General features: G+C 50.3%; 1 protein-coding gene and 1 non-coding gene across 2 annotated transcripts in view; both read left to right on the top strand.

Moving 5' to 3' along the window:
- Catsperd (catsper channel auxiliary subunit delta) overlaps nt 1-12,889 on the top strand; it is a 40,609-nt gene that overhangs the window by 13,809 nt on the left and 13,911 nt on the right. The window contains exons 9-15 of the mRNA XM_090340311.1: nt 2,686-2,836; nt 3,872-3,967; nt 7,294-7,376; nt 8,575-8,751; nt 11,480-11,593; nt 12,099-12,188; nt 12,887-12,889. The exon at nt 12,887-12,889 is cut by the window's right edge and continues 56 nt beyond it. Coding sequence (XP_090196437.1) covers nt 2,686-2,836; nt 3,872-3,967; nt 7,294-7,376; nt 8,575-8,751; nt 11,480-11,593; nt 12,099-12,188; nt 12,887-12,889 — 714 coding nt within the window. The remainder of the gene's footprint in view (nt 1-2,685; nt 2,837-3,871; nt 3,968-7,293; nt 7,377-8,574; nt 8,752-11,479; nt 11,594-12,098; nt 12,189-12,886) is intronic.
- On the top strand, nt 7,716-7,816 carry LOC150068673 (U6 spliceosomal RNA). Its single transcript, XR_016538419.1, has one exon. It is a non-coding gene; the product is annotated as a U6 spliceosomal RNA (small nuclear RNA).

Raw genomic sequence — 12,889 nt, 5'->3', positions numbered from 1 at the left:
ATCCCCAGTCCTGGCTGGTGACAGCTGTGAGCTTTCTGAGTCCTACCCAGGACGGTGCCTCTCCAGCCCTCCATCACGTTCTGAGTTTGTCAAACGAAAGTTCTTCCATTGGCTCTCTCCACAGGGAGGTGGCACTTAGTGCCACATGGCAATCCCCTCCAACCTCGCTGCGTGCCTGGGGGGCCGGGCACAGTGAGAAGAATGAATGATGCTGTTTGTGGAAGCGATTGGGGGAGGAGGGGAGTGACAGAGGTGGGTCTGCTGCTCCCACCATAGTGTCTGCATTCACAAAACCGAGTATACAGCCCACGATGCTGACAAAAAATATGAAAGAATAACAATAAGCTGGGGAGACGAGAGAAAGAGAGAGAGAGAGAGAGAGAGAGAGAGAGAGAGAGAGAGAGAGAGAGAGAGAGAGAGAGAGAGAGAGAAGGAGAAGGTGTATCAGGCTGTCCCGCGCCTGGCCCCTCTGATCCACAGCAGCTGTGTTCTTGACAGGCTGTTGTGGGGATGAAGGCACCATGGGGGGGGGGGCGGGATCCTGGGGTGGGGAGGACTCCCACTCAGCCTCCCAGCAGGGCTTCTCCCTCCTCCCTGTCCTGGGAAGAGGTTGGAAATGTTTTCTTTGGTTTGGGCTTTGGAGGTACTGGGATTTGAACTGGATTCATTAGTTTTCAAAAAGAGCCTTGCGTTTATCCCTGAGCTGACCTGGACGGTCATGCTGTCTCCCTTTCCTGCACTGCTGGGTTGACCGGGGTGAGCCATTGCACTCAGCTTTGATCGGCTGGGATGGGTTCTTGCCATCTTTTTGCCTCCAACCTTGATCCGTCCACTCTCCACACCCCAGGGAGCTGGTATTACAGGTGAAAGCCATCACACCAAGCCTGTAATTCCATCCTAGTGGGTGTCGTCAGAAGGACACAGGCTGTTCTGGAATCTTCCCAGATGACCAGATGACAGAGGGCTTTGGACAGTACAGAAGGGGATTCTTACATGACACTGGAATCGGAGGCTGTAGAACTAAAAGTTCTAGGGAAAGAATCTGCGTTGTGAGCTGGGCATGATAGCATACACCCTTAATCCATGCATGCAGGAGGCTGAGGCAAGAGGATCATAAGCTTAAGGCTAGTGCAGACAGAGGTAGCCAGGGGCCAGGAATTTGGCCTAGTGGTAGAGTGCTTACCTAGCATGCACAAAGACCAGGGTTCGAGTCCTCAGTACCATGTACGTAGAAAAATTGGAAATGTTGCTGTGGCTCAAGTGGCAGAGTGCTAGACTTGAGGAAAAAGCCTAATGACATGTTCAAGCCCTGAGTGCAAGCCCCAGGACTGGCAAAAAAAAAAAAAAGGTAGCTAGACTTTATTCTGAAAGGCAGAATGGAAGTGAAGAGGACTGGGTGTATAGCTCTGTGGTAGAAGGCAGGCCTGGGAAGGGCAAGGGCCTGGGTTCTCTTCTCAGTATCAGGAAAAAACAATAATGAGATGAAATACCTCAAACTGGGCACCTTAGACACACACACAGACACACAGACAGACACAGACACACACACATAGACATACACACACACACACACACACACACACACACACAGCCTTGCTTTATAACAACTTATCCTTTGTTTTGGTTTGGTTTTTGGTGCTGAAGACTGCACCAGTGCCCGGTGAATACTAGGCAAGCACTCACCACCCCAACTCCTCATTCTGCCTCATGCATGGTAGGCTGGTGCTTGACCACGTGAGCCACACCTCCAGCCTGGCTTTTTGCTGGTTATTTTATTTTGAACATAGAGTCTCACAGACTTTTATTTTTTGCCCACTTGGGTTTTGAAACATGACCTTCAGACTCTCATCCCTCCTGAGTAACGTGGATTACCAGCATAATTCTCTGGAGCCTGGCATATATATATATATATATATTATTATTATTATTATTATTATTTTAAAACAGGCTCTTGGGGGGCCAGGAGTTTGGCCTAGTGGTAGAGTGCTTGTTGCCTAGTATACACAAAGACCGGGATTAAATTCCTCAGTACCACATACATAGAAAAAAGCTGGAAGTGGTGCTGTGGCTCAAGTGGTAGACATCTAACTTTGAGAAAGTCCAAGGACAGTGCTCAGGCCCTGAGCTCAAGCCCAGGACTGGCAAAAAAAAAAAAAAAAAAAAAAAAAAAAAAAAAAAAGGTACTGGCACCTTTGCCAAGGGTGATCCCAAACCGGAAATACTCCCGTCTCTGTCTCCTAGTAGCTGGGCCTACAGGCCTACAGGCATGCCCCACAATCTGCTGTAGAAGTCACTTGTTTCATCCTGGGAGAGGAGCGCTAATCTCTTTTGTAGATAACAGCCCTTAAAGCTCCTCCCTCTTGTAACACTGCTTCGGTGGGGCTCAAACCTCAGCATAGAAACCTCTGGAAGTCCAACCACAACCAGCCATTATGGGGGTGCCGTGAGCCTGTCAGAGCTGGCCTCTCTCCAGACAGATCATTTCTGGGGGTGTCCCTGGGGTCCATTCCATGTCTGGACTCCACCCCATTCCCAGTCCTGATGGCCACAGGTCCCCAGATTAGCCCCCCTGCAGGGTTCCTGGGTCAAAATGGCCCCTGGGGACAATCACTGGCCTTGGAAACGCTTGAGGGAAGCAGGGATAAAGGCAGTGGCCAGGGGGTAATGGTCGTCTCCTTCTCCCAGGCCACATTCCAGTACACGGACTACCCACTCAACCGCAGCCTGGGCATGGCCTTCGAGTACAGCAGCCCTCTGGAGGTCATCCTCACCCCCGGCCTCAAGGGCTTTCTGATCCTCTGGAGCAAGAACAATCTGTTTGTGTCCCCCAACTCAGGTGAGGGGACCCAGGAGGGCTGGGTTCTGTCTTAACCAGGGGATGGGTCCCAGAGAGCCCCCAGCCCGTGGTAGGGAACCTCAGATATTATTTTGGTTGCCTGAGATGGGTCAGGGTACCCACTAAACACTGTACCCACCGGAAGATGGGCATTATTCCAGACAGAAAAGTCTCAAAGGTTGTGGTCCCTGCCATGGTCTGGGCCAGGATCCTACTGCAGGACTTTCACCTTGCCAGAGGGCAGGCAAGAGAGGTGCAGAGAGAGCCAGGTAGCAAGGGCCCCAGAATGGAGACCCCCCCAGAGCTTCCCCAATTTTAGCCCCATTTTATTTTACTGTCTGTCATGGAACCTGAACTCTGGGCCTGGGCATTGTCCCTGAGCTCTTCACCTCAAGGCTACTCCCGCCTTACCCCTTGAGCCACAGCACCACTTCCCATTTTCTAGTGAATAGTTGGAGATAACAGTCTCTGGGACTTTAGTGCTTGGGCTGGCTTTGAACTGAGATCCTCAGATCTCAGTTTCCTGGGTAGCTAGGATTATAGGCATGAGCCACCAGTACCTATCTCAGAATGACTTTTCATAGGGGTGACACATATAAAGAATAAAATGAGCGGGGCACTGTGAAGATCACAATTCGAAGCCAGCCCAGGCAGGAAAGTCGGTGAGACCCCTTATGTTCAATAAACTATTCAGAAAAAGCTGTTGTGGTGGTGTGGCTCAAGTGGTAGAGCACTAGGCTTGAGCAAAAGAAGCTCAGAGACAATGCCTGGGCCCTGAGTTCAAGCCCCAGAGCTAAAAAAAAAAATTCTTCTGCACCAGGAGTGGTGGTTTATGCTTGTAACCTCAGCTACTCCAGAGGCAGAGGGGAGCAGAGTTTGAGGCCAGCCCAGGCAAAATTCCTTACACTTTATCTCAGAAACAAAATACAAAAATCACTGTTGGATTCTGAGCCATTTTCCTGGGGCTCTGTGGGGCCAGTTGTCTCCTGGGGACCTCGGGTCACTGTCCATCGTCTTCCTCCCTCCCCCGCCCAGGTCAGCTTGTGAGCACTGTCCAGCTAAGAGAAGGAGAGAAGACCCTGTTTCCTTCCATCTTTGAAATGAACACCACTATCCACAATATCGCTACCAGTAGGTGCTGCACCTTGGGGACTTCCAAAAACGTGGGCACGGGCTTGGGGCCACTGGCCTGGGGTCCTAAGCCATCACGTGTTTGATGAGGGCCTTACAGATCAATCCCAAAGAGGATGTGCTCCACCATCAAAGGAGCCATCCCTGCATGGGTCGCCAGTTACATTGGCCAGACACTGCCGTCCTCGCAGCTCAGGCCTGAAATGCCAGCTACTCAGGAGACTGAGACCTGAGGACTGGGGTTGGAAGCCACTCTAGGTAGGAAATCGTGTGAGACTCTTACCTCCAGTCCACCACCAAAAATCTGGAAGGGGCGCTGACATTCAGGTGATAGAGTGCCAGTCTTGATTGCAAAAGCCAACTAAGAGTAAGAGGCACTGAGTTCAAGTCCCAGTAATAACACACACCAGAAAATTCAGCAGCAATGAACTCATTCCGGGTTGCATATGTGTCTGTCTTCCAGTGAAGACGCACACGCATATACTAAACACTATCCTGAGAAAGAGAATATTTAGAATTATCTCTACGGGGATCCCTCCCTCCCTCCCTCCCTCCATCCCTTCCTTCCTTTGGCTTCTTCTACATAAATGGAATTAGGCTGTGTGAGTTATACTATAGTTTTCCTTTTTTTTTCCCTGTAAAGAACACTTCCTATATAGTGTGCCCTTTTAACAACTTTTTATTTTCATTTTATTTTATTTATTTATTTTGCATGTGGATCATGGGGCTTGAACTCTGAGCCTGGGCGCTGTCCCTGAGCGCTTAAGCTCAAGGCTACCACCCTACCCTTGAGCCAAGTCCCACTTCTCCATTTCTAATGATTAATTGGAGATAAGAGTCTCTCAGTCGTTAGGGCCCGGGCTGGCTTTGAATCTTGATCCTCAGATCTCAGCCTCCTGAGTAGCTAGGATGACAGGCGTGAGCCATTGCTCCTGGCTTATGATTATTTTTGTGTGTGTATGTGTGGGTTGTGTGGCTTGAACTTGGCCTGGGCGCTGTCCCTGAGCACTTCCGCCCAAAGCTACTGCCCTACCCTTGAGCCATGCCCCACTTCTGTTTTCTGGAGGTTCATTGGAGATAAGAGTCTCCAGTCCTTTGTGCCTGGACTGGCTTTGAGCCTTGATCCTTAGATCTCAGCCTCCTGAGTAGCTAGGATTCCAGGCGTGAACCACTGTGCCCAGCAAGCTTTGTTTTCTTGGTGGTACTGGAGTTGATTGAACTCAAGGTATTACGTTTGCTAGACCAGTACTCTACCACTGACCCTGCCTGGCTAGAGTCCTGCCTGGGCTGTGATCTGTTTTAGGCTTCCCCTTATAGCTGAGATGGCCGGCACGTACGACTGAGCTCAGCCTTTTCCACTGAGATGAGGTTCCACATTGCATGCTGTCCACACTGGCCTGGAAAATCAGTCCGCCTGATCTCACCCTCCACGTAGCTAGGATGACAGCCCTGAGCCACCAGCATCCTGCTTGTAACGGAAACTTCTTTCCTATAGAACAGCAAAGTTTCCACGTCCTACCTCCCAGGCCCGCTCTGCCTTCAGGATTATTTTAGGTTCCACATACGAGGGAGATGATAAGAATGCGTTCATGACTAGCCGTGTTCCTGTGACAATCTTGAGATTCATCTTGTTTGTGGGACATGGAAGGTTTCCTTTATGAAGGCTAAACAATATTCTGTTGTGTGGACAGATTCCATTTCCTTATCCATTCACTCCTGTGTAGCATTTAGGTTTCCACCCTGGCTGTTGTATGTAGTATAGCAGTGAGCATGGAAGTTGGGAGCTGCACACTGAGACCCAAAGAAGCCACGAGATAGTGGCTCATGCCTGGAATCTCAGCTACTCAGAAGGCTGAGATCTTAGGGTCTGGTTCAAAGCTAATCTGGATAGGAAAGTCTGTGAGACTCTTATCTCTGGCTTAACCACCAAAAGGCTAGAAGTGGAGCTGTGGCTCGAGGAGTGAAACACTAGCTTTGGAGCAAAGAAGCTCAGGGACAATACTCAGGCCCTGTGTTCAAGCCCAGGGACTGGCATAAAAAAAAAAAAAACAAAAAAAAGAGGACCTACTAAGTAGCCACCACACCCCATCAGGAATGCCTTGATTGAAAAACAAAACAAAACAAAAAGTCAAGTAATGACAAGATGTGGAGGTCCTGGGAACGGTGTGGCCTGCTGATGGGAAGCGCAGTGCCAGAGCCCCTGCGAGAATGTGCACAGCCCGAGCGTTGTTCCCCAGTACTGAAAAAAAAAATCACTTAGAATAGAAAGGAAAATTGGGCTGGTGGGGTGGCTTAGCAGGAGAGCACATGCACGTGCCAGGCCCTGAGTTCAAAATCCAGTAGAGCTGAGTGCCAGCGGCTCACACCTGTAATCCTAGCTACTCAGGGGCTGAGAGCTGAAGATCAAGGTTCAAAGCCAGCCTAGGCAGTAAAGTTTGCTAGACTCTTACCTTTAATATACTACTCAAAAAATGCCAGAGGCTGGGAGTTTGGCCTAGTAGTAGGGTGTTTGCCTCGTATGCACGAAGACCCAGATTTGATTCCTCAGTACCTCATACATAGAAAAGCTGGAAGTAGTAGTGTGGTTCAAGTGGTAGAGTGCTAGCCTTGAGAAAATCCAAGGACAGTGCTCAGGCCTTGAGTTCAAGCCCCAGGACTGGCAAAATAAAAAAAGAAAGAAGAAGGAAAAAGAAAATAAAAGTAAAAAAGAAAAATTAAAAAAAAATAAATGACAGTGATTGTATATGGAGATTCCCTTCTTGAATACTTGTTTGTTAAACACATCCTTTGAAAGATGATGTAAACATCAATGTTAATAAATTCTTTGAAAAAATTTTAAAAATAAATGATACAATACCTATGGAAACAAGCCAGCAATTCCTCAAAAAATGAACATGGAATGCCTATAGAACCCAGTAGCCCCGCTGGGAGTACATTTACCATGAGACGTGCCCACAGATGGAGCTAATTTGGATGCTCATTAGAAGCAGGGAAATGAGGTTCCCAGGATTAGGATAAGCAGGAGCCCAACATGAAGCCCAAGGGCTATTGGGTCCACCTAGGCAGCTTTCCTTATTTGGACATGGGCCAGTCAGCTGGTTGCTTCTGATTGGTTGACACTTGGCTGCTTCTGACTGGCTGACACAGACTGTCTATTACAAAAAGATACCTGGAGAGCATTCTGTGGCAGCCAGGTGTCCCAGCGGTGGCCCCCAGCTCCTCCCATGGGAGGTGGCAGTGTCACAAAATTGAATGGGGGGGGTTTGGTTTTTGCCTTTGGAATGACTATCACTCCCATTCTTGTGCTTTTGCTTTGTCTTTCCCAGATGAAAATGAACTGGCAGTCTTAACCCAGGATAGTACTTTGCTCTATGGGAATCTGGGATTCCTGTCTACTTCCGTAATCAAAGTAGGTACAAGGCAAAATCACTGGGGCCAGGAGCATGACTTAGTGTAGAGTGCTCACCTAGCATACACGAAGCCCAGGGTTCCATTCCTCAGAGCTACATACACAGAAAAAAAAAAAAAACAGAAGTGGCGATGTGCTTCAAGTGGTAGTGCAGTAGCCTTGAGCAATAATAATAATAATAATAATAATAATAATAATAATAATAATAATAATAATAAAATACTCTAGGACAGTGCCCAGGCCCTGAGGTCAAGCCCCATGACTGGCATAAATAAATAAATAAATGGACTGGGATGTAGCTCAGTGGCAAAATTCTTACCTAGAAAGTGTAAAGTCCTAGTGCTCGCTTTGGCAGCACATATACTAAAACTGGAACGAGAAGATTAGCATGGCCCCTGCACAAGGATGACACGCAAATTCGTGAAGCGGTCTATATATTTTACTCTCCAGATCCACTGTTACTGCTAATAATAAAAGTAATGTTTGTACATTACCTAACAAACAATTTAGGACAGTCAAAAAAAATGTAAATTCAAGCCCTAGTACACACACACACACACACACACACACACACACACACACACACACATTAGACAGAGTGAAATAAACCCCACTACTAGGTAGCAGGGCTGAGAACGTAGCTCAGTGATGGAGAGCTTGGTGAGCATGTGTGAAGCCCTGGGTTTTGATCCCCTTCAGGATATACTAATTTAAAAAAAAAGAAAAGGGACTGGAGTTTGGCCTAGTGGTAAAGTGCTTTCCTAGCATGCATGAAGACCTAGAGTTTGATTCCTTTGTACCACACACATAGAAAAGCCATAAGTGGTGACATGGCTCAAGTGGCAATGTGCTAGCCATACAGAAAAAGCCCAAGGACAGTGCTCAGGCCCTGAGTTCAGTCCCTAGGACTGGCAAATAATAATCATAACTTTTGCTGGGTACTGATGGCTCAGGCCTGTAACCCTAGCTACTCAGGAAGCTGAGATCTGGGAATCATGGTTCCAAACCAGCCAGGGAAGGAAAGGCCACGAGTCTCTTATCTCTAATGAACCACCAGAAAAAAAACAAGAGCACTAGCCTTCAGCTGAGGAGCTAAGGCACAGCGCCCAGGCCCTGAGTCCAAACCTCACAAGTGCCCTCCCCCCAAAAAATATCAATAGAGTAAATTGATCTCAGAATTCCTTCCACTCCCTCCCAGCTCACAGACAAGGCCCTGTGGTCCCCTGAAGCAGCCTTGACTTTCCAGAGTTCGGGAATGCTGGAAATCCTGAGTCCAGTCCCAGACTCGGCATTTGATGCTTTCGATTTCCAGAAGTGTTCATTGAACATTCAGGCCATTCTCATGAACCCCAACCTCCAAGCTGAGAAGTGCAAGGTAAGCGGCCATGTATCCTTGTAGATGCATGCAGAGAAACCTCCCAGCTTATCCCTGAGAGGCACTGCTGGAAGCCCCGGGGAAGAAAGCTGTCCACCACATCAGCCAGGTCTCAGCCACAGACACCCTGTGCCCTCGGAAGCTGAGGGGCCCAGCTAGGTGTAGCAGACCTTCTCCTGCACGACCTTAACGCCAGAAAGGAATGCACCCTTCCTTCCTCCCTTGCTTCCTTCCTCTCTTCCTCCCTCCCTCCTTCCCTCTCTCCCTCCTTCCCTCTCTCCCTCCTTCCCTCTCTCCCTCCTTCCCTCCCTCCGTTCCTTCCTTGTCCTTGGAACAAAGGCACTGCTAGAGCTGGGATATGCATTGTGCCCATAATTGAATACCCAGGCCCAAGATAATAGTGAGGAGGGTGGTCAGGTCTTGGGGTATCACATCTTGGAAGGTATGTCCATGTCTCTCTCTCTCTCTCCCTCACTCTCTCTGGGCATTCCATTCTCCCATGTTGAGAAGCAGCCTGGAAGTCCTCATCCTCCTGGCACTGGAACCATGAGCCAAACAAAGCTCTTTATTTTATAAGTGACTTAGCCTCCAGTATTTAAGTATAGCAGCAGAGAATGAAATGAAATGTCAGGGGCTGGGAGTTTGGCCTAGTGGTTAAAGTGCTTGCCTAGCATGCACAAGGACCCGGGTTCGATTCCTTGGTATCACATACATACAAAAAAAAAAAGCTGGAAGTGGTGCTGAGGCTCAAGTGGTAGAGCTCTAGCCTTGAGAAAGTCCAAGGACAGTGCTCAGGCCCTGAGCTCAAGCCCAGGACTGGCAAAAAAAAAAAAAAAGAAATGAAATGTCAGCCAGGTACTGGTGGCTCCCACCTATAACCCTAGCTACTGAGGGGACTCAGATCTGAGAATCAGAAGCAGCCTGGATAATAAAGCCCATGAGACTTTGATCTCCAAGTAACTACCAAAAAGCTAGAAGTGGAGCTGTGGCTCAAGTGATAGAGAATCAGCCTTGAGCAAAAAGCTCAGGGACAGAGCCCAGCCCCTGAGTTCAAGCCCCAGGACTGGCAAAAAAAAAAAAAAAAAAGTAAACACCCCCCCTTAGTTCTATAAATGATTGATGATGGTTCCATCCTAAAGTTTTCCAGAGGGAGATTTGATTTAGTTAAAAGTACCAAGCCACAGGATTCCCCTGAGGCTAAACTAACAGTGAAGAGGAAAAATGAAGGAGGAGAAGGAGGAGAAGGAGGAGGAAGAGGAGGAAGAAGAGGAGGAAGAGGAGGAGGAGGAGGAGGAGGGAAGAAAGACAAGGAAAGGAATGAATGAAGGAAAAGTGTTTGTGTGAATTTGGATTCATTGTTTTGCAAGAGATGGAAAATCCAAACCAGAAGATCTTTGTTGACCTACATAAACAAAAGAGATTAAGCTTTAGGTAGGGCTTAATCTAGGGAGCGCAGCACGTCACAAAGGAGCCACATCCCATTCCACATCTTGTGTGTTCTCAGTTTCACCAGAAGCTCCATCCAGATACCTGTAGAAACCCCCAGATGCTCCTGCACCACCTTTCAAGTCCTTTTACCATAAGGAGCGGTGCTTATCTGGCCCACAGCTCCAAGCCAGCCCTGCCCCATTCCTTCTTTCCTCACACACCACTCCATTTCCCTTGTCTCCTCTTCTTTCTTTCTTTTTCTTTTTGCTTTTGTTTTGGTTTTCTGTTATTTGCTTTTCTTTCTTTCTTATTTATTTATTTATTTGCCAATCCTGAGGCTTGAACTCAGGGCCTGAGCACTGTCCTTGGGTTTTCTTAAGGCTAGAGCTCTACCATTTGAGCCACAGCACCACTTCTGGCTTTTTTCTATGTATGTGGTACCGAGGAATCGAATCCCAGTCTTTGTGCATTCTAGACAAGCACTCTATCACTAGGCCAAACTCCCAGCCCCCGTTATTTGCTTTGTGTGTGTGTGTGTGTGTGTGTGTGTGTGTGTGTGTGTGTGTGTACACGCACATGCACATCTGCCAGTCCTAGGCTTGAACTCAGAGCCTAGATGATTTCCTTTTTTTTTTTTTCTCAAGGCTGGCACTCTACCACTTGAACCACAACTCCACTTACAGCTTTTTGCTGGTTAACTAGAGATAAGAGTCTCATGGGACTGGGCATGGTAGCTCACACCTGTAATCCTAGCTACTCAAGAGCCTGGGATCTGAGGATCAAGGTTCAAAGCCAGCCTAGGCACAAAAGTCTGAAAGACTCTTATTACCAATAACCTCTAGAAAAGAGGAAGAGGGGCTTGGCTCAAGGGTAGGGTGGTAGCCTTGAGCTGAAGAGCTCAGGGACAGTGCCCAGGCCAAGTTCAAGCCCCATGACCTACCAAAAAAAAAAAAAAAAGAAAGAAAGAAAAAAAGAGTCTCATTGGGCTTTCCTAAGGAACAGGACTGAAAAGAAGAGCTAAGGGACAAGCACCCAGTCCCTGAGTTCCAGTCCCAATACCATATGGGCATGCAGGTGCTGTCAAGAGGAAGATGAAAAAGCACTCACAGGTCAGGTCTAAAGAACAATGACTGCTTAGAGACTGAGGGTTCAAGGTCTGTGGGCAGGGTCCTCGGAGCCCAGCAGACAGGCCTCCCATTTCTAACTCTGGACCCCGATATCGCCTTCCACCCTTGCCCATGGGTGCGGGGCCTGGAGAGTCCTCCCTTCCCTTCTTGAGCTGGCCTTGCTTCCCGCGTAGATAGAGCTGCTGGAGGGCCAATTTAACGAAGACTTGTATATCATCGACATGCAGAGCAGCTTGCTCCTGTCAGCCTTCTTCATCTCCCGGCCTGGCACATCCCCCATTCCGCTAGTGAGTGAGCCCCGGCACTGGGCCCTGGCCTCCGCCACAGCCTAAGCCATCTCTGCACCTGGTCCTGCCCCTCCCTCCCAGAGGGACGCTGGTCACCCCTCCTCAGGCCCTGCCTGCCTCTCTACCAAGGTCCCACCCTGCCAGCCTGGTATTAGGAGATCAGAGTCTGACAGGCTTCCCTGTGGTCCTCAGCTCTCCGCCTCCTGAGTAGCTGGGATGACAGGTGTGAGCCCTGGCACCTGGCTAGCCCCGAGCATGCCCAGTGAGCACTGGGCCCGGAGCCCCTCACGGCCGAGGCCTGTCTGAGAACCCGGCCAAGTGGCCTTTGGGGCCTTGCATGCCCGCGGGCCCAGAGCCGGAACTGGACGGCACGGGCAGGCGCTGGGGCCAGGCCTGCCTGCCCACGGCTCTCTCCCCGCCCCGGGGTCCAGCGACCGGGACAGGCGGGTGAGGCGGGGTTCTTGGCAGGGTGGCAGCCTGTTTCTCTCCGGCCCCGCGCCTGCAGGTGATGGTGAGCAATCCTCACTCTCTGGGGCTGCACGCAACCATAAAGGAGTTTGGCAACACGCTGGATGGGAACACCAAGTACAGGCTGGTGAGTGAAGGGCAGGACTCCGTCCTGCCCTCTGGAGCCCCGCCCCACCCAGACCCCGCCCACGAGGCCTCATCCCAACCAGCCACGCCCCGGCAGTCTGCACTCCCTGAGGCCCCTCCCCCTGAGCCCCGCCCCGCAGAGGCCCCGCCCACGAGGTCCATCCCAACCAGTCACGCCCCCACAGGCCACGCCCGCGGAGTCTGCACTCCCTGAGGCTCCGCCCCCAAGGAGGCCCCGCCCTCAGGGGAGACCTTTCCCTCCTCGGCCCTTCCCTTGTCCCCTCCCCCTCCGCCCCCCTCCCCCCCCGCGGACAAAAGGGACCCACGGAACTCCAGAGAGGTCGGGGTGTCAACTGGCTGATGGGGAGGCGCGGGAGGGCGTGACCAGACGGGCACCCTGGAGTGCGGAGTGGCCCTTCAGCTTTGGGGCCCCTGCACCTTGGCAGGGCCCTAGAAGCTAGGACGGGTCACAGTTCCTGGGGACGCTGGGCCTGCAGGACCAATGCTTTTGGCCGCCCTTGTAGCAGCGCGGGGTGTGGGGGGAGATTCAGGGGAGAAAGGCCAGAGGCCTTGGCTTTCTGAGGAGGCACCATGAGAAGGAGGCAGGGGTGGGGGGGAGGCCTCAGCGCTGTCCCCATCTGAGCCCACCTCATCCTGAAGTCCAGCTGAGCTCTGCTTCAGATGCCCTCCCCTCCTCAGGAC

This window comes from Megascapheus bottae, chromosome 1, assembly GCF_031878675.1.
Source record: "Megascapheus bottae isolate mThoBot1 chromosome 1, mThoBot2.hap1, whole genome shotgun sequence".
In the NCBI taxonomy this organism is placed as follows: domain Eukaryota; kingdom Metazoa; phylum Chordata; class Mammalia; order Rodentia; family Geomyidae; genus Megascapheus; species Megascapheus bottae.
Note: the sequence above shows the minus strand (reverse complement) of the source record. Positions and strands in the feature narration are given on the sequence as shown.